Source organism: Struthio camelus, chromosome 6 (assembly GCF_040807025.1).
Source record: "Struthio camelus isolate bStrCam1 chromosome 6, bStrCam1.hap1, whole genome shotgun sequence".
Taxonomy (NCBI): Eukaryota; Metazoa; Chordata; class Aves; order Struthioniformes; family Struthionidae; genus Struthio; species Struthio camelus.
Genome location: NC_090947.1, coordinates 38,677,977 through 38,704,258, shown reverse-complemented (window position 1 = coordinate 38,704,258; position 26,282 = coordinate 38,677,977). Strand labels below are relative to the sequence as shown.

The following is a 26,282-nucleotide window of genomic DNA, read 5'->3' as shown; positions in this document are numbered from 1 at the left end:
TTGGTTTGATTTCTTTTATCTGGTTCTATCTTAGCAAAATATTTTTGGCCTTTCTGAATGGAGTACGCTTTCTGAGTATAGACCTCAGTTTTTAATTTTTTTTTTTTTTTCTTTTCCCAGATGGGATTGGGTAAAACAATTCAAGCAATTGCCATTTCCTATTACTATAAAAAGGAATGGCCTCTCTTAATTGTAGTGCCTTCATCTCTGAGATACCCTTGGGTTGATGAGATGGAGAAGTGGATTCCAGAACTCTCTCCAGATGATATTAGCATCATTCAGAACAAAACTGATACTGGGTGAGTAAAGTTCTTTATTGTTCTGTAGAAAGACTTTGTTTCATTGAGTGAACTGATTGCAGTACATTGTGACAAACATGCAATATAGCTTATGGCTAAAATGGGAAATTAGGATTCATGCAATCTGGATCCCAGGGGCCTAATAAAACATTTTTCATTTACATGCTTTATCTTTCAAATGAGTGAGAGTTGGGATTAAGGTAGTTTCTTATCTCCTTTGAAGTTGAGGGATCAGAGTTTTGCAAAACAGCAAGTGCTTGTCTACTGAAAATTAGATCCCTTCAAGGTATCTCAGTTTGAATACATACAGTTATTTGTCAGATCTGATGAATTAGCCTGCATTCGTTAGTTTCTGTAAAGCATTCTGAACGTGGTTTTTGGAGAGCTCCTGGAATGCACTATAAAATAAGGAAGTAAGTACTGTTAATATTGTATGTAGTGCGCTGAGAGACTTTAAGTTAGAATAACGACTCTCTAAGTACTTGAAAAGGTCATCATGACCTGGTTTTTCCATCTTTAGACTTAATAGCATAAATTCATCAAAAAGTAACTAAAAGTGCTGTGTGTTATTAATATAACTCTCCTATTGCAATTAAATACTGAATTACAAAGATATCTTAATCTTTTCTTTTTGTATATGATTTGGTTGGTTCAGTGAACCACTGAACTTCATGGTGTCTGGAGAATCAGAAAGTCACTTGACTACCAAGACATGCAGATGAGAGGGTAGCTTGGAAAAAAATCTGGATAAATCCAACTGAGACTACTTTAAAAAGGAAGAAGAAGAAGAAGAAAAAAGCACTTAAATAATGAGGGAACTACAATAAAGATTCATTGAGCCTTTTTAGTTGTTTACTAAAAATCCACATGAAAACTTATGCTTACAATGCAGAACACAGAAGGGTGCTGAACACATTAAAAATATGGAGTAAAAGACATGACTGTTGGCAGAAATAATAGTTAGGAAACAGAGTTCTGTTCATTTTATTTTTTAAGATTTTTTTTTTTAATGAGTATTCCTTAGCTGTCATCACTTACTTTTATTGACAAGAAGAAAAGAGGAAAACACGTTTTCCTGTTTGTTTAACTCCCAGCAGGCTTCCTCGCTATGAGAGAAGTAGCTGTTGAGCTAATTAATATTTTAACATAGGAAAAATGTCTTACGCATTTGCGAGGAGATATGCAACTGCCAAACCTGTTGAGCACTTTGGTAAATTGTGCCTCCGTATGTTCAGCCTTCCGTTTCACTCAGTTCAATAATTTGCTTTTCTTAAACTTCATTATTGAAGTTTACTGCTTGAATGTTGTTTTTAACTTCTTAATTTAAATAGGTTAAAATATACTTAGAGGTCAGTGTAGGTTGTCATAACTTCTAACTGCATTTGAAATTGGATATTTTTGAATAAACCGATTCAGCTGAAATTAAGTAGTTTTATTTTAAAAGTAGTTTTTTCTCCACCCTCCACAGAGGAACAGGGGAAATTATTTTTCACTAGTTGCTGCGTTTATCTGCACAACAACACCCAGAGTCTGTAATGCTTTGGTCACAGTGCCAGTGGTCTAACCAGTGCCTTTCCTCCCATATCTGCAAGCACAAATGTACACGTGCACATACTTTCATCCTCTGAAACTGTAAAGAAAACTTCAGCTTAGTGTACTTTGTCTGTTACTACCAGGGAACAAATAAAAATCATGCTAGTAGGCTGTATGGCAGATGAGTAGACCAGCTATGACTCTCATTGTGGAAATCTGTGTTTGTCTAAGAACTTTAAAGAGTTCCTGTGCTGCTCAGAGTGGCTCAGAGTGCTGTCTAGTGATTTCAGAATCGGTTGGTGCCTTGGGCCTAAATATATCTTTGAATTTCTTGCAGGAGGTTCTTTTCCAGCTAAATACCTTTGTTTTTTGGTCTCGTGCCTCATGATTCCCTTTTTTTTGGATAGACAACTTGGGTATGAAGTTGTTCTCAGATGATGAGGGTCAGCCCAGACTATTTTCACAATACCCAGCATCCCAAAGACAGTCCAGTTAATTATTTCAGGCAGCTATTAAGGTGACTACTTAGTATATAGAGCAAAGGTAGCTTTGCATGGATAGCTTGCATAGAGACATTACTTCAAGTTTTTCAGTACTGTTTACAAAGTGTGCTCTTAACGATTTGATTCCAGTGTGTATTTTTTTTGTCCAGAAAGTAGTTTTGTCCCATCTGATATTCCTGGAAAAAGACAAGTGGAACCAAGGCAACCAAATAAAATCTTAAAACTTGCTTGTAAATGCAATGTGTGTCTTCTGAGAATGCTTGAGAAATATGCACGATTTATAGAAGTGTCAGCTGCTGGAATGTTTGGAACACCAAAATCCTGTATGAGCTTGACAGCAGATTTGAATTAACCAATACAAAAGAAGAGAAGATTGAGAGGGGATCTCATCAACGTGTACAAGTATCTGAAGGGGGAGTGTCAAGAGGATGAGGCCAGCCTCTTCTCCGTGGTGCCCAGCAACAGGACAAGAGGCAATGGGCAGAAACTGAACCACAGGAAGTTCCATCTGAACCTGAGAAAAAACTTCTTCACTGTGAGGGTGACAGAGCATTGGAACAGGTTGCCCAGAGGGGTGGTGGAGTCTCCTTCGCTGGAGATATTCAAAACCCGTCTGGATGTGATCCTGGGCAATATGCTCTAGGTGACCCTGCTTGAGCAGGGAGGTTGGACTAGATGATCTCCAGAGGTCCCTTCCAACCTAAACGATTCTGTGATTCTGTGATTCTGTGAAAATATGTCTTACTTAGCTTAATAAAAATTTGGTTTTATATAATTTCTTTGTTCTATTAATTTTCCTATCTCTGCCTCTTGTTTTTTCATCCTACTATTAAAAAAAATCACTAACAAAACACCTGGATTTTTTTCTTTTAGGAGAATATCAACCAGTAAAGTAACAATTCTGGGATACGGCCTGTTAACTACTGATGCACAGACTTTGGTAGACACTTTGTACAAGCAAAACTTCAAGGTAGTTGTGGTTGATGAATCCCACTATATGAAATCCAGAAATGCCACCCGCAGCAAGATTTTGTTGCCAATTGTGCAGAAAGCTGTTAGAGCTATTCTTCTTACTGGAACTCCTGCTCTAGGAAGACCTGAAGAGGTATTAGAAATATTATGCTGTTCTTAGGACTGGTATAAGTCATGAATGAACAATTTTGTAATTTCTTTGAATATATACAGTTGCATACATTAGGGAATAAAACAATGCACTAGTTTCTCATACTTGTGCTTCGTAATGTAAGTGAAGCAGTGTCTTTTGGTTTGAGTTGATTACATTGGTGTTTTATAAACCTGTGTCAAGCTCAAGCACAGATGACATGAGACTGTTTCTCATAAGAAATTAATATTACATGTAACAGACTAGATTGGTGGGTGAAATAGAAAATAGCCTAAGCTGCAAAATATTTGCTCCTACTTGGGTAGGAGAGTTCTTCATATACAAGAACTTGTATTGATCTTCTGCTTCCTGATCTGATTTGAAGTCCTTTATTTCTCTCTGTTCTTTTTAGTATTCCTAAAGTTCACTGGTACTGTGTAAGGCAAACTTATTTCTTCAGCTTATGGAATTGGGGAGGACCAGATAAGATAATGCTTTCCTATACTGAATCCAACTAACTGAGGCAGCTTTTTTTTTTTTTTTTTTTAAATCAAGTATAGGAAAAAAATTGAACATAAGGGTTAGTTTGTGTGCAAGGAACTTATAAGGATTTTGTGAATAATACTTTTCACTTCAGAGTTTCTTGCTGTGTCAGTATGACTTATGCCAAGACCCTGTAACAATTTGTTTGGAGAGTTTAGTATAACTTGAAAAGATATCCACAATATGCAAAAGGACTTGATATATTATGAGTATTTGGTTAAAACTTTTAAATGAGTATTTTTATCTGTGGGTGTGTGTAGTTATGAAACTTCCTGCACATGCACCAAAGACATTGCAACCACCCTTGGAAGGAGAACTGAACTTAGCAAGCATTATGTTTTATGCGGAGCACTCATATCAAGACCAGTAAGCAACATTAGTAAAGGCTTTCAAAGAAATTACTTATAAACTGTCCTTGATCACAATACTGTGGTCAAAATTCTCAAGACCTTTGCTAATGGAAGAGAGTTTGAGAGATTTTTATAGCGATACAAAAGTTCTGCTGTTGTTCATAGGGCAGAGTATAAAATTCATTACTTTAATCAGTTTTATAACTACACAAATATAATCTCTCTATGAAGTCTTCAAATGGAATGTGCATAAAAATGCGACACACTACTCGGTTATTTTTATATTCATTTGTAGCAAATAATTACAGGCAGATTTCTTGTTGAGTTTAGATTTCTGTTAAAATAGTGGCACTTTACTTGGGAGAATAAATATGTATTTTTATCTTAATACTCCTCTTCAGTTCTCAAACTTCTGCCTTGAAAGTAGCCTGTGAAGGACAAAATCTGACTGTAGTAATTTTCTCCTTGGGGAGAGGTGTCTAGAATGTGATTAGGTCACATGAAAGCTTAAATGGTGAAAACTACGTATGGCAGATTTAAGAAGACAGCAGGGAAATGGAATTTCGAGGGCCTTCTCGGTTACTGTTGCCTCTGTCCTTTCTGTTCCCCCTTAACTTTTTTATTAGATCTAACTGTGATCTCTGAATCCAGAAAGCTTTGACAGTAATACAGCTTGTAAGCTTTCTTGTTAAGGTTGTCTGGACCTTCTGTTACTCAGCTGGGAAGAAAGGCGTGAAATTTCTGTCTGTATTGGCATTGTCTATTTTTTGAAGTAAAACTTAAGAATTAATAGGATTTCTTGTATTGAAGAAGAATAGTATTCACAGAATACCTGCTTTGAAAGTTTGCAGAAGTGCACGTACCTGGTGAATGACGAATACTGCATTTTTAGGAAGAACGTCATCTCATCCATGTTATCTCCTTCAGTTTAAGTCTTTTCCAAGTCTTTGGCACTGTGTAGTGCTGTTCAGGGTATCCTGTGCAGCAAGTGCACCAAGCTATGCGTTTCCTTTGCACCTGATGAATGCAAGCTTAACAAAATATTCATGTAACAAGTGATAGTTATTTCTGAATAGTCTTAGTTTAAGGCAATCTGTCACTTCTTTTTTCTTATACAGCTTTTCATGCAGATTGAGGCACTTTTTCCAAGGAGATTTGGAACTTGGAGTGAATATGCCAAAAAGTATTGCAATGCTCGTGTCAGGTATCGTTTTACTTGCCCTTCTATTTTCCTATGAACGATTTAGATTTTTTTTTCTCATGTGAAGTAAGAGAATTAGTAAGTATTACCTCTATTACTGTATCATACCATCACACTTAGAAACCCGGGATCGGAAACCCTCTCTCATTAGAAGATTAGGGGCCTTGCAGAGGAAAGCACTACCTACAAGATGCATCCTGTATAAGCATAGAAGATAGCTTGGCATCCATGCAGCGTTTATTGCCAGAATGTTTAGAACTGCTTGGAAGGAGGATTAAATAGATCAGAAAGCCTACCCAAGGAAAAATTTGGAAGCTATTGAAGTTTGAGAGACAGTTCAAGTGACAGCATTCTGTTGCATAAAATTATTTACAAGTTTACTGTCATTAGTGTGAGGTATATAGGTGTGACTTTTATAGCTGGAGCTGGAGGCTCAGCCACAGCAGAAACTTAAGAATTTCTGATTCTCAGTCCTGTGCCCATGTCGTGTAATCACGTCCTTTCTTACTATAGGGTCCAATCTCTTTGCTATCCCCTCACACTTGAGAAAAAAAGACTAATACTCATCTCTGTATTTTATAGATTAGTTGGGTAAAAGTAGATAAAAACATAAAACTCTCAAAAGCACAGCAGTGTATTAGTAGTTCAGTTTGAGGGACTGAACGTAGGTATTGTAAATTCTTGTCCGCTACCTTGCCTCTCATTTGCTCGGTAAAGCTGCTCATTATGCTTTTCATACACCTACCTAGTAACTTTTTAAACTCATTTTTTCCCCCTGCATCTTTTGTGAGTTTTCATGTTTCGTGTGTTAAGGTTATTAACTTCATAAGGACTTACTCTCCTCTGACGTACTTCACTCAGTGTTGGTTTAAGGATCAGTTTCTCTAGATATGCTCTGAAACAGAGGGGATGGCTAAGAAGCTCTGATTTTAAGATACTTAGTTTTACCCATCTTAACTTATGCAACAGTGTAACACACTCTGGAACAAAAGAAATTAGGAGAAGGGAAGAACATTGTTGAAATTTCTTAGCTACAATTTCATGTGTATTCAAAACAATATTTTTTACCAGCTGCATTGGGTAGTGGCTAGATTTAATTTATACAGTAACAGTTATGTAGTTTCATTTTCATATAATTTATTTTCCCTCCATCGTATGCATTTTATCAGTATTTAACTTCAAATACCGTGGAGCCGTGCTGTCTGATTTTTTCAGACAGAGAAATGCTATTTTTTCTGTGGTGTTTTGACTGAATGTATCTGTAATTTTCACACCACAAGTGTGCGTGGGTACATCATGGTTAGCTACTCAATCATAGATGATTATCTCATTTTTGGAATACCATAAATGTAATAAAAATCAAGTTCAGGGTTTGGCAAGCTCTCAGAAAATAACTTCATCTTCATGACTTGGCTGAAACAAAACATCCTGTGGTAGTAACCCTGATAGGGTTATTTTATGCAGCCCTTTCTGTGAAAATGTTTTTTAACGTAGGTGTTCCTAGACCTCTATCTCTAAAGATGAGGTCCAAAGTATTTCTGTGAGTTCTCGTCTACCGTTTCTTACTTATGTTCTCAATGGTCAGACTGGGGAAGAGGAAATCTTTCTAAGGACAGCCAGATAGATAGGCCCAAGAAGAGGTGGTATGATGTACCTATCTTCTATCTATATAACATTCTGAATGTGTCAATACTTCACCAGTTAGGAAACAAGTTCTTCAGCCCCCTTCCAGACTGATTCTTGGTAGCCAACTAAAACACTGTGGATAAATAGTTTTAAGCCTTACTGAGCTTGAGTAATATATTTCTGTAGTGTTTTTTTTTTTTTTTTTAAATGATATAAAATTAAATGCTTGCAAAACGCTCTCCTTTCCTTGGAAGATGCTACCTGAGCTTTCCTCCAGAGTCAGTGGAATCTGTCATGCTAGTTATTTTGTTATCTCTGGGCGGTGCTGACAGAGAAAAGGAAGAGTGACAGCCGGAAGAAGAGCTTAAAAACGAAACAAAAAAATGTTTTGGGAGAAATGGGAGGGGAGAAAAATGGAAGACTAAATTGATGATTCAGTTCTCCTTTTAACTTTTGATCTCTTTTTAACCTGAAGCCTATTTTCCCTATTTAATCTTGCTTGTTAAATAGTGCCACATTTAAATCTGGTACATTTAGCCTAAAAACCTGTCCGGACGGCAACCGGTAGGAAATTCTTGGGGGAAGGAGAAGGAGGAGATTAATAGCGATATTTGCAGCTCTTGTTACTTTATCAGCTGTCCTCCTCTGTAGTATAATGAAGAGCTTTTTCATTATGATATATTTTTCTCATTGCTAGTTTTATCAATAGCTCTTTTAATGTGAAGCTGTAATACCTTTGAGCCATGCCTCTAGTTCCCTGTGATTTCTGCCTTCAGTTCAACGCGGCATTACCTTGATACAAGAGTGTATAAATGATACCCAAAGCTTCTGCTTCCTGTACAAAGGGAAGTACATCTGTGATGAGACAGAGGACTCTATGCATCTGACTGGAAGTTAGGCCTGCAGGTATCTGCTGGGAAGTTTAAACAGCTCTAAGACTTCAGTATTGGAAGGAACTGGACAGAAAGCAATCATTCTTCTGCATAACCAGAGACACTGCAAGTCACTGTCCAGCACACATATCTAACAGTGTATTTTAAAATTAGTTGCATACTGAAGGTTTCTATTGAAATTGGAAGAGTTAGTTTTCACCTTCACAGTTTATTTTTCATTTTCAGGTTTTTTGGTAGAAGAACTCAGTGGGACTGTAGAGGAGCTTCAAATTTAGAAGAACTGCATCAACTTTTAAGTCAAATAATGATCAGAAGACTGAAGAATGATGTTTTAACTCAGTTGCCTCCCAAAGTTAGGCAACGTATTCCATTTGACCTCCCGCAAGGTGCAGCTAAGGTAAATTTTTCTCTTTTGCTAGAAACACATTTGTTAGTAATGTCTATGTATGCCTATGCATTATATGTATATCAAAGGTATACGTTGACAAGCTGATGAAGTATGAGCTAGATAAGTGGTCAGAAAGGTGAATTGAAAATTGGCTGAACTACTGGGCTCAGAGAATTGTGATCAGTGGCAGAAAGTCCAGCTGGAGGCCAGTCACTAGTGGTATCCCCCAGGGGTTGATACTGGGACCAGTACTGTTTAATATCTTCGTTAATGACCTAGATGACAGGACTGAATGCACCCTCAGCAATCTCCCTGATAACACAAAACTGGGAGGAGTGGCTAATACATCAGATGGCTGTGCTGCTGTTCAGAGGGACCTCAGCAGGCTGCAGAAATGGGCGGAGAGGAACCTCACAAAGTTCAACAAAGTTATGTACCTGGGGAGGAATAACCCCATGCATCAGTAGAGGCTGGGGGCCAACGAGCTCGAGAGCAGCTTTTGAGAGAAGAACCTGGGGACCCTGGTAGACAACAAGTTAAACATGAGCCAGCAATATGCCCTTGCGGCAAAAGCAGCCAAGTATATTCTGGGCTGCGTTAGGGCGGAGAATTGCCAGCAGGTCCAGGGAGCTGATCCCTCCTCTCTGCTCAGAAATGATGAGGCCACATCTGGAGCGCTGGGTCTGGTTCTGGGCTCCCCAGTACAAGAGAGACGTGGACAAACTGGAGCCAGTCCAGCAAAGAGTCATGAAGGTGATTAAGGGACTGGAGCATCTCTCATGAGCAGAGGCTGAGAGAGCTGGAACTGTTTAACCTGGAGAAAGGAAAGCTAAGGGAGATCTGATCAATATGTATAAATACCTGATGGGAGTGTGGAAAGAGGATGGGGCCAGACTCTCCTCAGTGGTGCCCAGTGGCAGGATGAGAAGGAATGGCCACAAACTGAAACAGGAAATTCCACTTGAACCCAAGGAAGCACTTCTTTACTACGAAGGTGACTGAGCACTGGAACAGGTTGCCCAGAGAGGTGATGGAGTCTCTGTCCGTGGAGATATTCAAAACCCAATGGGACATGGTCCTGGGCAACCTGCTCTAGCTGACTCTGCTTTGAGCAGGGGTGTTGAACCAGATGATCTCCAGAGGTCCTTGCCAACCACAAACAATCTGTGATTTTGTATTTTTAAAGAACGTGAATTTGTAACATACCATCTGTTTTATTCTTTATTTTAAAAATATAACATGAAGAGTATGAATATGACAATTTTTTGCATCAGATAATCATGAAAGTTGCCCTAATTTTAGTATGATCTTTTTGATGTATATTCTAATCCCAGAAGCTTTATCGCACTTAAGAAATAATACAGCTAAGAAGACAAAAACATAAATTCTTATAGCAGTCTCTCGTTTAAACTATAGTGCTTATCCCATAAGCTGGCTTTTTCCACTGAAGCCCAAGAATGAGAAAGCCTGTCTTCCTTTCCATTAGTTTTTGAACCCCTTAGTTACTTTTAGCCAAAGTTGATAGAATTGTCAAACGTATTCAGTCCCTAGACATTCCATGCAAATACACGGTAAGGTACCATGCTTTGGTACCTTACCAAAGGTAATGCTTTGTACCATTTCTCTAACCAGTAATCTTTTCTTCCAATTAGAATTTGAATACCACTTTTGCAGAGTGGGAGAAATTAATGAGAAGTTTGAATTCAGATGCCACTGAAAGCCATTTTGTTCAAGTCATGAGTCTAATCACACGCATGTATAAAGAAACAGCCATTGCCAAGGTAAGCCTGGAAGCCTTCTCTTAATATATTTGAAATAACCAGTGTGTTTTAACTTAGATAAATATTAGATGAGGTTGGTTGATTTGTTTTATATTCGCAATACAGGGGAATATTCTTGTCTTCCCTATGTGTTTATGGACTAGACTGAATCCCAGTCATATGACCTGAGCTAAGTGTTAAAACTGTTGCTGATTATATTTCCACAAAGTTGGCTGAGACTGTCCAGGCATAGTTGCCCAACAGCACTGTGAGTGCATCTCCCAGGCTTAGGAATATACTGAAGGTGGGTGCTTAGGGATCTGTGTGTCAGCAGCTGCTGCAGCTGGCCCAGCTGGGACTGTGCTGCTGCAGCCCTTATGCTGCAGCTTCTGTTCCATCAGCACTGGTTCTCCCCACGGATAAACAACGCCAGAGTAATCCTTGCTAGTTGGTCTCTTTCTTTCTTATGAAATGGGACCCCACATTCCTTTTTTTTACCTTCTGTAGTGCTATAGCCTAAGATGTGTAAAAGCTTGGTTATTAACTTATTTTCCTCGTACCTACTACTTAGCCTGTTATCAGGTTTCTTTATAGCTGTTTTTGGAGAAGGTCAGTTCTGCAGGCTATGGATCAATGACAGCTGGGAATCTGACCAACTACTTCAAATTTTTCTTCCTCTTATCTTTAAAATATCACCGCTTGTTTCTATACCTTTTTCTTCCCTGTTTTTCTAGTGTTTCCCCTACCCATTTTAACCATTTCCAAACAGGAGGTTGAACGAGAAAAAGAAGTTTGAGTACTGCTGTATTAAGTACTGCATGAAGTGTCGATCACTGATTAATTTTATTAGTAACTGTTATCATTATTACTTTAATAGTTTTTATAAAAGATATTGCAAATGATATTTGGAACAAAGGAATTGTATGAATTTTTAAATAGAGCGATGTTTCATCATTACGGTATCATGAAAGTAACTAGATTATTCTTTCAGTTTTGGTATGTGCCTTTAGGGATAGAGATACAGAAGTTCTAATTAAATGTTGCATTATCCATTTAAAATATGTTTATGGGCAGAAATCAGGGGTTTTCTTCTAATATGACTTATGTCAGATAATTTTTTTTTTTTTAAACTAAAATATTTTATTTACGTCTTAATCCTGTAGAAATGGCATCTAACTACTCGATCTTTTGGAGATAAAGGTTCTTTTCTCTAAGAGTGAGATAGGTCTCTCTGTTAAGACATAAACTTATGATATTTAAAAATGAGTTTAAATAATTGTATGCTTACCAATGTTATCTTAGAACGGATAACCAAAAAATTTAGCCTTCTGCCTTTTCGCATCACAGGAAACTGAAGGATGTCAAAGTTAAAATCATCTTTGAACATTTTGTTTGTCTAATAAAAACTCAATCTCTCATCATCTAGGCAGGAGCGGTAAAGGACTATATCAAAATGATGCTTGAAAATGACAAATTAAAGTTTCTAGTTTTTGCTCACCACTTAAGCATGCTTCAAGCCTGTACAGAAGCTGTTATAGAAAATAAGGTAATGATTTAACATATGTGCACTCAACTTGTACTTCTAAAGCTTTAATATTAAAAATCGGCTATATTTGAGTCCAGTGGAACTACCTGCGTGTGCAGGCGTTTATGGAGTTTATATACGTACAGTCCAGATGTCACTGGATTAAAAGGATTGCAGAGTTTTGCAGACTGTTTTGTATTTGAGAGATAAAGTAAATACTCCCATCTATTGTGATACATTGTTATTGAATAGACGTTGTAGGTAGTTGTTTCCCGCCAATGTACTTCTGCTTCCTTTCTTGATTTTGCAGAATGCCATCAACTTACTTGAACGTTTAATTCAAAGTAGTAAAAATGTCTGCAAACTACCTCTATATTGATCAAGGACTGTCAACCATTGCTAGGGAACAGAGGCTTAATTTTATTTATAATAGTAAGCTGCTATTTTTCAAGTACTTGAAATTAAAGAATTTTAGTAACTCCTGTCAGTGGAATTATATGTTATTCTGCAGAGTATTTCATTTTAAGATCCCACATTCTTTCTGTGTTCCCTTTTTGTAAAGAGGGAATACTATGTCTGCATTTCTCTAGATGTAACCCAAAGGGTATAAGGTTTACCTCTATCCCCAAGTAGGAGTAGAACAAATGTTTCTGTATTGGGGGGGTGGAACTGGGACGGGTGAGTGATTGCATCCAAAAATAGTCAAGGGTATCTGTATTTTTGTCTCTGTCATGATATGTTGTAGGCTCGCTACGTAAGAATAGATGGAAGTGTTCCTTCTGCAGAAAGAATACATCTTGTTAATCAGTTTCAGAAGGATCCTGATACCCGGGTTGCTATTTTGAGTATTCAGGCAGCCGGTCAGGTAGGTTGAGAAAGAGAATGAGTGAAATTGGAAACTTAAAGTATATAAATACTAAAGTCACTTGGTGACTGAAGATATTTACTGAAGGCCGTTCATGTAATGTGTCTTTTGTGGACTCACTTATTCACTTTTTTGCGTCAACAGTGTAAAGTCTTTTGAGCCTCCATGAAATTACTTAAACAAAATTAAGATAAGCCACAGCATCTCATACTTGAATAATTAGTGAAAACTCCGCTGCTCTAAACGTAGCAGATTAATAAGAAACAGATGTTACTTCCACAATGAAAAGCAATGAGCAATATTTGCAGAATATTTCAACATTTTCTAATCTTACTAACATCTACCTGAGGCCCAAGAAAGTAATCAGTGTAGCATCTCTTATCCAGATGGTCCCTCCCCTCTAGAAATGTTCTGTACAGCATGTGGCCTTTTTTTTTTTTCTTTTTTTCTTTTTAACTTCTGATATTCAGTTGTTTGTGTGTAGAATCTTTTTTTCTAAAGTACGTCTACTTACTAATTTTGTTTAGGGTTTAACTTTTACTGCTGCTACTCACGTTGTGTTTGCTGAATTATATTGGGATCCAGGCCATATTAAGCAAGCAGAAGACAGAGCTCATCGAATTGGACAATGCAGTTCTGTAAATATTCACTTCCTTATTGCAAAAGGAACACTGGATCCTCTTATGTGGGCCATGCTGAATCGTAAGGTATGTGTGCTGGAATAGAACCAAATAATCAAGAACACACTGTATTCAAGACAGTGCTTAAGGGCAAGCGCCAAATAACATTTTTCTTTTCTAGGGCACTGTCCTAGTATTAGACAGACTGATGCACCTAGAATTGTCAATTGCCAAAACGATTATTATTTTGAATCACTACTGAATTTCTCACTTTACAAATGCTGAACTGAATTTGCAAGAGAAGCAAACTAAGTAGATGTAGATGGCTAAATTTGTTCCAACATACGAATTCCTAGGAAATTCTATGCAGTCTTCTTTCTGCAGGCCAAAGTTACAGGCAGCACCTTGAATGGCAAGAAAGAGAAAATGCAGGCTGAAGAAGGTGATAAGGAGAAATGGGATTTTTTGAGTTTTGCTGAAACCTGGACCCCAAATGAAAGTCTAGAAGATTGCAGAAATGAACTTTTATTTACACATGTAAGACTCAAAGCTTATGTTTTTTCCAGTGTTCTTTCACTAAAAACAAATCTAACTTGTTCACTTATGCTTTGTGTATACTGCAAACTTTACTAACAGAGAAACACTAAAGGAGTGAAAAATTAACGCCAGTTTACCTTCAAAATTTGAGGGGAAGCTGGAGGAAGCAATCTGCTGGGCCCAAATGTCATCTGCCGGCTAGGGATTGGTGCTTATGTTATGTTTAAGGTGATTGACTCATGCTCAGAATCAGACAAGACCGGATAATTTTTGTTTAAATTACAGCTTCGTTAATAGTCAATTAAATTCAATACAGTAGTCCTAAGAAACATGTTTAAAGCCTTCCCTTATGAGGGACATCATCATAAAAAGGCACGTAGCATGCCAGTTCTGTGTGTTAGTTCTCAGATAGCACTGTTTCAGAATTTTGATGAGAATATTGAGAATATTCTCTAGAAAAAGAGGAGAGCAATGTTGCATTACACTGCTAATTACACTAGCTGTTCGTTGTTAAAATAAGTTATCTTTTGTTTCTGTTTTTTAACTAAAATTACCTCTAGTAGCGATTACTATTAATGGAGAAAAATGAGTATGATTTTTAACAGACTCTGATGCCATAATTATAAATAAGACTTCTGTTTTTTTTTTCCCCCTTTCCTAGTTTGAAAAGGACAGACAGCATGACATACGTTCCTTCTTTTCCCCAAAATCCTCCACTGAGAAGAAACGCAAAATATTTTCTTGTAATGAGCCATTAAATCTTGCTCCAGATTCACTTGAAGTCACAAAAGAAGAGGATTCAGAGAAGAACAATGAAAACCTGGAGTCCACAGAAATAAGTGGTGGGGATTCACTTTGTCATAAAAATACCTGTGAACCTGAAGCTAAAAGATCAAGAAGCATAAGTGGATCTACTCCAGTCAGCTTCAGTAAGAAGAAGAAAAATTCTTTGACTGGAAAAAACCCCACTTTGTTTGCAGAAAAAAACAATCAGGTCCTTCCTTGTGACTCAGATTCTTCAAGCAAAAGCATGGCTTTAGATAAAGTTTGGCACTGTGATGTTTGCACTTACAGTAATAATGAATTACTCCCTTACTGTGAAATGTGCAATTGCCCTCAGAGCAGTAATGGTAAGTGACCTGTGCTTCATGGAAAAGCGTGCATACTCCATACCACTTGTGATTTGCTTCAGAGACTATAGGTTGTTTTTTTTTTTTTTTTTTTTAATGTTTACATATTCATAAATCCAGCCAGATTGTGAAGAATGATACTTTGATATGAGCAGATACCTGTTAAGTTATCTTTTTTCATATATTATTAATTTTACTTTCTCCAAGGCTTTTTTACATGATGCTGATTTGGTATAAATGGAAAACTCAGGTGAATATTAAAAGGATATAAATTTTGTGAGCAAGAATATAAATTCAGTTTCTTTTGCAGCAAATATGGCTTTAGAAAGTTTGTGTTTATTCTGACTCCATTTAAATGATAAATTTTTTTCTGTAGTTGATGATGCGGTATAGATGTGTTAACTCTAGTATGGTATAATTGTCATGAGAGTCATTACCTTGAAAATAGGACATTTCTTTCTCCAACAGGTCAAAATAGGTATCTGTTATTAAATTTAGTTAAGCTATCTGGAAACATAATAAAACATGTTTTTATAAGTTTGTTTCTATAATTATGTCATTTAAATAGGAAAAGGAGGAATAAGGTTGTCTGTCTTTTTAGTTTGAGGGGGTTTTTAAGTCTCCGTGTGCTTGTATAAGTCCTTTCTGATATTTCAAGGACAACTTCTGAATTTCTCAAGTAGAAAACAGAACAATGCCTGGAAATTATTTAATGTGCTTATGCTAGGCAACAACTGCATATAATATATGATTACTAACCACAAAATTTATTGCAAGTATTTTGACATTAAGCTGAGTGGATGAAATTGCGTAAATGGAACATCTTGTTCCATATGTCTATTTTCCTAATATTAAAACTAGCATGTAAGAGATGCTTATTTGCCATTACTTATAGCTTATAATACTGGGTTTTTTTGTCTAATACTTGAGTGATAAAACTGATATGCAGAAGTCTCTAGTGATAACGTCAAGTGTCATCAAAGGAGATGGAAGGTGCAGAACGCTGACCTCTCTTCTCGGTGGTTCATCCATCCTCAAGATTACCGAAGATATTGAAAAATTTGCACTGTCTGGTGTTGCTCTTGCTCCAAAGAGGGAACACACTTTGGGCAGTTAGATCAATTCAGTCATTTTACATAGCTCTGTAAACCTTGTTCTGATAAACACTTCCAGGGCCACTCATGTTCTGCAGCTTTCCTTCTCCTTTTATTCCTACCTACATGACACACATTTTGCCAAGCCCTGAATTCAACTGGCCGTTGATCTTCTGTGGATCAAATAAGACTGGAAGTGCTTCTGGAAAACACTGTTGGTTCTCCCCACCGTTAGGGAAGCAAGAGCTAGCACTCACCTCAAGAGCAAGAGTAGTTCTTGCATCAAAGCAATTTTTTACCGCCACTGAGCTTTGATTCCAGAAATATGGTAGGAAGAAGGAAGATAAAACCTATATGCATGTTTCCCTTGAGTAAATATTAGTATTTGCACACTAGTATGCCGTATAGGGTTGTTTTTTTTTTTGATAGTAATATACCGAGTTAGAAGCTTCTCTTTCAACATAGCTAAAACATGCATGGTTTGAGATATAGCTTAAATTAGTCTAACTTGTTTAGTCTCATAAGGGATTGTGCCATAAGAGTAACAGAAAATGAAGTGTAATTTCTTTATTATTTCAATTACATAATGTTGTCTCCATATGAATATTGATTCTGTTTTTACAGGAAGCATAAATGATCACTTTTCTTGCTTCTCTAGCTGTAGTTAAAAGAAACTCTGAATCTCCTACTAGCCAGACTGAAGATGTATCAAAAGACTCTGAAAGAACTGGAGAGAAAGCAGTGTGCGATGAAGAAGACGGAAGAAGAGATTTTGTGGAACCAGCGACCCAGCAGTCTGATGCAATCAGTGAATTGGAAGCTATTAAAACTGAGAATGAAAGTGAAAAGAAGTGTGAAGAAGGTAAAGGAAAGTAGGACTCATATGAAATGAAGATTATAATATAACATCTATGAAACTGTATTAAATGTTACTGACATGAAGAATATTTTTTTAATAAAAACTACACATGTAGAAGACAGACAGAAGTATATAGGCTAACCTATCACTTTTTAGTTTTAGCTTACGATGCCTATTGAATTTTCAAGAGGGCTGGACTCGGCCTTTTCATACAGCTCCTGAGTTGTAACTCCTATGGAGTGTTGTGGTTGGCATATGAACAGCTATCAAATTAGATACCCTGAATCTTAAGTTAAAATGTATTATTTTATTGAAACTTATGATGGTATTTACATGTGTCCAGGACAGCTAAGTGTAAAATAGACAACAGTTAATTCAAGAGAAATGGAAAAGTAAAATGTACAAATAGCTTAACACCTTGCTGTTTGAGCTGTGCGTCTTATGATGTTATGTTGTTCTGGAATCAGATACAGAAACCTAGTGTGGTGGTCATATATATTCTCTTGGGTTTTGTTCCATAATTCCTGAAGACTTGGAAAAAACAGTTTTACAGTGTTCATTTAAAAAAAATGGTTTTGCATGTACACCAAACTGGAAAGTTCAAGAGATAACTTCTTGAAAGACAGGTATGACATTATTTTTAACATCTGAGTAGACTAAATGAAAGGAATGAATGAAAGGGAAAACTAAGGGTCTCTGCTAGCAGATAATTAAGTATAACTCACCATGAATGTACTTGTATTGGTATCATGTTCGTATTAAGTACCATCTAAACCTATTTCAAAAGGTTTTAACCTAGGCATGAAAGATTTAAGAAAACATTTTTTTAATTTCAACTTTATTTATTTTTGTAGAACATGTAGATAAATCAAATATGTTGACAGTGTATGATGGGCTTATGTTCTGTGCGAGCAGGAACACTGATAGAATTCACCTCTATACAAAGGTAATACTGAAATACACATACATCTGTGGTTTTATCATGCATCTGTAGCTAATCACTTATTTCGGAAACATCTTACCTTGAGGGACTAAATTTAGTTGGAAGGGAGAATAATCCATCTGAAAAACAGTTTGAAAACAGTTTTTGCTAGATTGTACTACTCTGCATCTGTAAACAAAACTGTTTCCTTGTCCAGGATGGTGAACCACTGAATCATAATTTCATTCCACTAGACATACAGTTGGATAACTGGGAGGATTTACCAGAGACTTTCCAGCAGAAACGAAATCGTTTGTTGGTAAGAACAAATTTTATTGTGACAGTGATATAACACTTAATTTGGTTTGTGGGGTTTTTTTGTGTGTGTTTGTGTGTGTTGTATGGTGTGTCTTGTGTGTGGGTTTTTTTTTTTTTTAATAAATGTAGAACACTTTCTGTTTCAGGGCTTGTGATCTAGGCAGTTTCATCAATGCAAAGAAATCTTAATATTCACATCAACATGTGTAACTATACGGTCTGTTACTCTGGCAAATGATCATACCTCCTGTTAACATTTTTGTAAATGAAATGAACTAGGCATCACTTAGTTTCTCATTTACAGGATTAGTAACTAACATTTGTAAGTCAACAAAATAACATTTAAAAGGTTATAAATTAAATGTGGCACGTTGTGGATAAAAATGTGCTAGATTGTATCAGAGCGGCAGTTCTGGGCAGGCCGCCACACTTTCGACAGAATGTTCAAATCAGTGTAGGGCACAAGTGCACCCAGACATGCAGCTTCTCTTACTGCTGTAATAAAGACTACATCCATAATGGCATTTGACGAGAACATTAGCACTGTAAAACCAAGGACTCAAAGTAAGGAAATCCAGATTGTAAATCAGCTGAGCAATGTTAGCTGTTTAGAATAGTTTTCTTCAGTTTCTGCCATTTAAAGAGAAACGTGACTTGGAAAATCAAATTATATCATGTAAGAACATAAATGATTCTTTTAGTAGGTTCTCCAGCAAGGCTGGAATTCAGATTCGTGAGACAGATACCTGTCTGATGGAGTCAACGCTTTTGTGAAGCAGCTAATGGTGATGGGTAGCACAGATTTTGCAAAATGATTTCATAGCTATTTGCTAGAAAAAGCAAATAGCTTTGAAAAGACCTGCTAAGAAGGCAGAAGTCCCCCTGCTGTTGGTTCCTTCTAAGTCAGACTTTGGCTGACAAGAGAAACAGTTTTGCTCAGTTCACCAACTGCAGGTGTATTTTGAGTTGGCTTTGATAAAGATTTGCCTCTAAAATGGGGCATGTGTAAGAACGGTAAAATCTAATGAGCCAAACAAAGCTAGCTACACTGCTTCAGTTGTCGTATTGTTACTCCCTGTTATTTTCCTTTATAGAGATGGAGTGGGGTGAAATCATTGTTCCCCTACTCGCATCCTCAAGTGAACAGTCATTTTATTAATTCTAAATTCCTATGTAGGAACCTTTCCCCCCCCCCCCCCCCCCCACTTCCTGACTTTTCTGTGGTTATAATTATTGAGGAACTCTATTAATCATACCATTAAGATCAGTTTGTAACTTCAATTTTTATGCATCTTCCCAGCCTGAAAAAAGATGTCTTAGGTTCAGTTCCAGAAATAATGAATTTCCTCTGAGCTTCTTTATTTTGTTATGCTGCTTTCAAATTCTGAATGCAAAATAAGGAAAGGTGTTCAGTATTATGCTATACTCTCTATTTTCCTTCTGGAGTACGCTGTTTAAGAGTACACCAATTTTTTCTTAGGACCCCGTGGATGTGTCAGTTTGAGATTGCTGTGAAAAAGTTAAATTGCAGGTTCAACTGGCGAAAGTTTTTTGTCTTTTGATTATTTGATGATAAAGCGTATCTTTCCTTGGTGGTTATAGATCTTTCAATGTGCTTCAGTGGAATGCCACAGAAAAGAGAATGGCAGTATTGACAGAAAAATGTGCATAATTGTAAGATGTTTTGGTAATCTGCTTTCTCATTAATTGCTAATTTACTATAGTAGTTTTTATTAGCCTTACTGCATGTACATCAGTGATTCTGTGAGGATTTTACAAGTTGGAACATTCATTGAGAAAATCGAGTGATACCTAGTTGGATAGGTAAACTGAAAGAGCTGTTCTATGGTTAAGCCTTTCATGCTAACCTTACAGAGTGCACGCTCCAAACTGTTAATCCTACGTTAAGCATGCGTCAGAAGGTTAGAGGCAAGAAGAACGGTGGTCTATAAACCCACTTATAAGTCTTGTTGAAGTCACTGTAGTGACCTGTCCTTTTCTGAAAGACTTAGTGCAACAGAAATATGGCTCTTATAAGAAAACAGTCTTCCCTGTTTTTCCCATTAGCAAAGTCTTACTTGTAAAAGAAGGGCTTACCTGAGGCTTTTTTAAGGATCCCGTCTCATAATGCTATGGCTTAGACTGATAAGGGCCGTTTCTAGCCTTTGTGGTTCAAGACATTTCTCTGGAGAAAATGTAGTCTTCGCCAGTACAGTGGTTTTTGTGCTATCAGTTTTTCTGGCATAACTATTTCGATTAGGGAGCATGCTTTATTTTCTAAATTGTGGATCAACAGGCCTATCGCAGCAGAACTAAAACTGTGGACGATTCCATAGCCATCTAGATTTGTCAGCAAGTTATTTTTTGCTGCTGTTTTTGTTTTGTTTACTTCTTTCTTTTTAGCATGTGTCAAATGAGTTGAAGGGATCATCTCTGATCATGCCAGCTTTTTCCATCCAATTTTGAATATACAAATTTATAGCACCCTCTCACTGTATATTTAAATATTCCTGTTTAATGCTTGTTACGTTGCTGACAATAGCATTCTCTACCAGATACTGAGGTTTGTGAAAGAATGGAGTCATCTAACAGCAATGAAACAGAAAATTGTCAGGAAAAGTGGTCAGATATTTTATAGTCCTATTCTTGCTGCGGAAGAGATGTCTAAAAAGCAGTCAGTAGTTAGCAGCACAAAAAGGTATGTATTTTTTTTCCTTCCTCTTAATAACTGCTACAGTAAGCTTGATGTGTTTTATGTAACTTTTAGTTTGAAAGAAAAGTAAGGTCAAAATATATCCTCTTGTCTTTCTATGCCTGCAGGTAGGAATAAATTATTACTTGCCATCAATAACACAATGTTTTATTCAGAATGCAGAGTCTACTCCAGCTCCTTCTCATACTAATGTTTTCTTTAAATAACTTCCTGTCCTCTGTGGATGACATTTCTCAAAACTATTGTTTTCCTTGCTGGGTGTCACTGAAAAGTGGTAGCACTTAATCCTTGTTAAGATACATATTTGCCTTTCTTCCCACTTCTGTTCCTTTCTCTGATAATGGCACTCTCTTTCCTGATGTATTTTTGCATCTTCAGTGTTGTCACTGCTCTTCACAAAACTTGTCATGCGTACAGGCTTACTCATCAAGGCGCCTCTACAAACTATCTAAAACCTGTTTTTATTTCTCAGTCCCTACTGTTACATTCTCCAGGGTGGCTATATTTTGGCAGTAGGTAAGAATTCAAGTAAGTAAATAGCAGAGCTTGTAATTCCAGTAATATAAGAAGGACAAGTTGCAGGAAGTATAATAGTGTTTCTTAATCTGATACCTGATTGTTTCCTTCCATAAAATACAAGAAAAATCTAAGCATCTAGTGTAATACAGGGAAGGTATATTTATGAGAAGTTGCCTGAATAGCAGTATTTTGAAAAATGATGAGAATGAAGGGATTTTAAGAGCTGTGGGGTTTCCTGTGATGATTTCACAATAAAATAAAGACGCACGTTCAAAGATAAACTAACTGAGCAAGGAATCCTCCAGAGCTTTTCAAGTTTCTCATATTATCTAGAATATCAGTGATATTTCATCTAACTGAAACAAAATGACTTTCAGATTTCAATTTCAAGCAATATCAAATCGCTTCCACCTTTTTAATTACGTTTTATGTAAAACAACCTATCTATTTGCCGAATAGCGCTGAAGCTGGTTTTAGAAAAAGATATCTTATGTAATGTGGAAGAATTACAGAGAAGCACGCTTTCCCCAGACTTCATTCCTATCACATATGGGAAACGAGGAATATTTTAAAAGAATATGAAGTATCAGTCTTGCTGTAGACAAGTGTGTGGATATTCTCTGAGGGAGATTGTTGCTTTGTAGTACAATACCACGTACATTGACAGAATTTTGAATTTTTAGGTATGTGACTAAGGAGGATGTTGCAGCAGCCTCACTTAGCAAAGCTAGCAGTAGCGGGGGCAGCGTTCGCCTCATCTCCAAAGAAAGTAGGGTTTGTCTGAAGAATAAAGATGCATCTATTGATCAAACTGGTCATGCCACAAAGTAAGTCTATTAATATAATAAAGTGATTAAACTGTTTCTCTCTCTCTCTCTCTCTCTCTCTCTCTCTCTCTCTTTCTTTTTGGTTATGACTGTTTACCTTGCTGAGCTAGTATTTAGATCAGAAACAGCTGCAGTGCTGGTGGGCTATGTTTTATTCTTGTGTCTGTTCTGATTTCGGTACTAATTAACTGAGCCTGATAAAATTAAGCGTGAAAATAAGCTATGCTATTAGGAAACTTAGCTCAGGAAGGTTTTTTTGACTTTTTCCTCCTATTGAAGGAGGGCTGAAGTGTTTTGCATTTATACGTGTGCATAGCTGATACAAACTACCTTTTCTGTATAAATAGAGCATTATTTTAGCTAATAATTCAGCATACATGTGTAAATGCAGTAAAATATGCAAAAGGAAAACCTCTCCCTTTTATTGGTATTTTACAGCAAAAAAAAAAAAGTAATGGATATATGCATTGTATAAAAACTCCTGAATTGTATCACTGAATTCATGCTTTATCAATAGCTGTACTCTGTTCTCTGAACAGGTTGCTTGTGGAAAATGGAAAAGATCCTTCAGTTCTTCATTCAGTTCAGGCTGAAGGTGAAGGTTCCTCCCTTTCCAAAGGCTACTTGCAGGCCCTGGATAGCAAAGGGAACCCACTGTGCCTCAGCTGTCAGCAGCCAACGGTTCAGCTTGGCCAAGGCTGCCAGGCCCCTGCCTGGGACACGCGATTCTGCTCTCACGCATGCCAGGAGGACTTCTCGATTCGCTCTAGTCAGAGCTACCTTAGGACTAAAGTGTTTGAAGTTGAACGTGGTGTTTGCCAGTTTTGCAATCAGAACGCCCAGGAGCTTTATCTCGGTATCAGAGATGCGCCCAAGAGTCAACGTAAGAAACTTCTGGAGAGTTCTTGGATGTCTCACCTTCCACTAGGGCAGGTAATAATACTGGCTTTTAAGCAGTTAACAGCCCATCTGTGTGTTCCTGTAGTAGACAGTTATTTCGTTTCAGGTTATTTTAAAAAAACAAATGTCTAATGCAAACTATCAGCTACCAAAGGAATCCAAAATGTTCTTCCTATTTTTAAACCTTCCAGGTTTAAAATAGAAGGTTACGCTGCACCAACAGAATAACAAAAGAACAAAGAAAAACTTTTTTTTTTTTTTTTAAAAAAAAAGTATCATGCAACACATTTTTCATCCCTAAAAGAGAAAGCTGTCAGAAGATTTGTTAGGGATGTAAATATTGGAGTGATTTCACTTAAACATGCACTTCATTAAGTGCGTTTCATGAAATACAAATTAAGAATGGAAGTAGTCAATTTGAAAATATTGCATAGCTATGATGTAAACGTTATTTTAAATCGGTGTTTGTTCTGTGTGCACAGAAGGCTATGCTACCACTGACTGGAGTGGGGGATTTCTCGGGTATATTTGGAGATGGACATTGTCGAAAGTATGAGTTCTACCTTCTCCTTTGGATATCCAGTATGTTTAGCATGTAGAATTCCCCTTGTTTTCTGCAGTGTAGCCTATGTAGGTATGAAATGAATGCTTAAGGACCAAATATTGTTCATATGTGCATATTGAGCCTGTTTGTGGCAAGGCAGTGTGACGTAAACATGTAAGATACTTTCTGATGACTGAAAGTGCGCACAATTTTATCCCATAATAGCTGCGTGCACCAGTGAAAGGGGAGTGAGGCACATAGTTATTCAGTGTTTACTACAGAGTAAGAGCATATATACTGCCAGCTACTAGAGAGCATCTGTCATACTGTACGGTCACTTTGTCCCACAGGGTGTTTGTTGTCCATGCTCACATCCTAAAACACTGAAAAGGAGAATGAGATAGGCAGTAAGGATAACCAGTCAAATAGTGAAATACCTGTTAAATCACAACCGCATGAACGAGTTTTAATCTTATTCCTAATGATAACTTCACCCAGCACCAGATGAAGCTGCTTCTGGGATAAAAAACCAGCATAATTACCAATATACAGACAGAACTGAAGAACACTATATTAACTTAAACCAATAAGGGGTGTAATTATAACCTAACTACACAAGAAGCTAACCAGCATACTAAACTAGACTATTCCTACTTTGCAGAATGTTCAGACAGAGCTTCACAAAAGTCAGTTATCACAGCACTGTCTCCTCAAAATGTGTTTAAAAGCTGACTGTATTCTTTCCTGGTTGTCATTGTGGCTTCATTGACTTGGAGGCAATGGAGCAGGAAGGGGGAACGTTCCTATGTAGTGGTATTTGTATTCGGAAACTAAAATATTATTTTAATTTGCTGCTTTTAAAGGTTGGAATCCTAATTCAGAAGTTTAAACAAACTAGCTGTTCTAAACTGTTTAAATAAATTCTGCTGACACTCGTATAAACTTGCAAAGGAGAAAATCATCAGTGTTTATAATGCTCATAGGTTCAAAATCAGTGTTGTATTACTTGCAGCTTTTGAAAATGTAAGTTAGTGCAAATCTAAAAGACTGAGATAAGTAGTTTGGTGGGGGGAGGTTTCATATAAACATTTAAGTAAATGGAAGTATGACATGCTGTGTTTAAGTTACAGTAGTCCTTATTTTCGGATACTGTCATAGGGCTTTGTTTTACAGGGTTTCTCAATGGTCATTACTACAATTCCCAGTGACTCAATCAAAAACTTAAATGACAAAGATCTAATTAGAGTCCAGTTCTTTCTTTTTTGTAATGGGGCATGTTTTTACTTTAGCGTTTTTACTTGTGTACGTTTGGTTTTAGTATCAGCTCTTGATGTTAACAAAAGGGGATTAAAGATAAATTATTGTGTCTGTCAAGACAAACTGAACCTTTCCCTCTGTTTTTCCTTGGTAAGGAAATGCATTAGAGTGCACCTTCTCTTGATCCATTGTAGTGTGCTTCAGTATGCTGCAGTCTAGGTGAAAACATGCCAACCAGGCTTATGGTTCTTTGTTGTCCACTCGAAATAACAAACAAAAGCTAACATTCACTTTCCTTCTCTCAACTGAAAACTATTATAAATAGCTACTTTCCTGACTTATCGTCTTGTTCTTACTATAGAACGTGTGTAGTTCGGGAGGGATATTTAACGCTTCCAGTATCATGTATGTCCTTTATTTCCTGCAGTTGAATGAAATTATAACAAACCCAACAGAAGGCCAGTTTTGGCAGGTGGATCATATCAAACCGGTTTACAGTGGAGGAGGACAGTGCTCCCTGGAAAACCTTCAAACTCTGTGCACAGTCTGCCACAAAGAGGTTGGTATCATCAGAAATCATCTCCTCCCATGGAAATGTGTAAAGGGCATCACACCAGTACCTGTGCACTCCTGTGCTTAGAATCACAGAAAATCCTAGGGCAGAAGGGACCTCTGGAGGACGGACCTGGTCCAACCCCCAGCTCAGAGCAAGTTGCTCAGGGTCATCCTGTGCAGGCAAGTGTCGAACATCTCCAAGTGTGGAGGCTCCGTAGGGTCTCTGGCCCCTGGTCGGCACCTGAGCACCCTCCTTCGTGTCCCATGGGAATGCCTCCACAAACATCTCTAGGAAGAACCTGGCTCTGACTTCTCTGTGCCTCCCTTTAGGTCCCTCCTCAGCTGCCTTGTCTCCAACTGAACAACCTCCCGCCTGTACAGCCACTGCTGTTTCCTGTTGTCCTCGGTACCCCCTCCCAGTGTGTGGTTTGCCATGTGCCATCGCTCAGGTGTTGTGGCTGGAAAGCTGTGCAGCAAAATGGGAAATCGATCACCTCAGAATAACTGCCTGTTGCTAGCTTCACTCCTCATTTTGATCTGTCAAGAGCTGGGAACACGTAGCTCATCACAGGTTTTCTCCAACAGCAGACACTAAAACTGTCTTATAGGTAGCTGAGGACTTGACATTATAATTATGATATAGCTCAGTTACTACTTCCTGTGTATTTTATGAGTAAGAGGCATTGTCTGACATTACAGATGAGGAGTGAAGCTACTGGTAGAAATTAGTTTAGTCAGAAATGCTTCATTGTTCATTCAGCTTTTTTTTCCTTGCTGTTGGAAGCTTCTTCATGCTGCCTTGTCAGTGAGGCTTGGCATCAGTTTTCTCCCTCTGGGAAAGCACCAGTAAGGATGGAAGTTACTTTTATGATACAACAGTTTAATCAGGCTTGGGAAAA

The 26,282-nt window shown here is 37.4% G+C and overlaps 1 protein-coding gene across 13 annotated transcripts in view; it reads left to right on the top strand.

Moving 5' to 3' along the window:
• Window positions 1-26,282, top strand: part of ZRANB3 (zinc finger RANBP2-type containing 3) — a 55,907-nt gene that overhangs the window by 28,406 nt on the left and 1,219 nt on the right. For all 13 annotated transcript variants that reach the window (XM_068949235.1, XM_068949242.1, XM_068949238.1 and 10 more), the window contains 17 exons: window positions 121-299; window positions 3,209-3,440; window positions 5,449-5,534; window positions 8,276-8,447; window positions 10,091-10,219; window positions 11,625-11,744; window positions 12,469-12,588; window positions 13,116-13,295; window positions 13,593-13,745; window positions 14,407-14,875; window positions 16,628-16,831; window positions 17,683-17,774; window positions 17,968-18,069; window positions 20,624-20,766; window positions 21,984-22,127; window positions 22,667-23,060; window positions 25,256-25,387. In XM_068949235.1, the coding sequence (XP_068805336.1) occupies window positions 121-299; window positions 3,209-3,440; window positions 5,449-5,534; window positions 8,276-8,447; window positions 10,091-10,219; window positions 11,625-11,744; window positions 12,469-12,588; window positions 13,116-13,295; window positions 13,593-13,745; window positions 14,407-14,875; window positions 16,628-16,831; window positions 17,683-17,774; window positions 17,968-18,069; window positions 20,624-20,766; window positions 21,984-22,127; window positions 22,667-23,060; window positions 25,256-25,387 (3,051 nt within the window). The remainder of the gene's footprint in view (window positions 1-120; window positions 300-3,208; window positions 3,441-5,448; window positions 5,535-8,275; window positions 8,448-10,090; window positions 10,220-11,624; window positions 11,745-12,468; window positions 12,589-13,115; window positions 13,296-13,592; window positions 13,746-14,406; window positions 14,876-16,627; window positions 16,832-17,682; window positions 17,775-17,967; window positions 18,070-20,623; window positions 20,767-21,983; window positions 22,128-22,666; window positions 23,061-25,255; window positions 25,388-26,282) is intronic.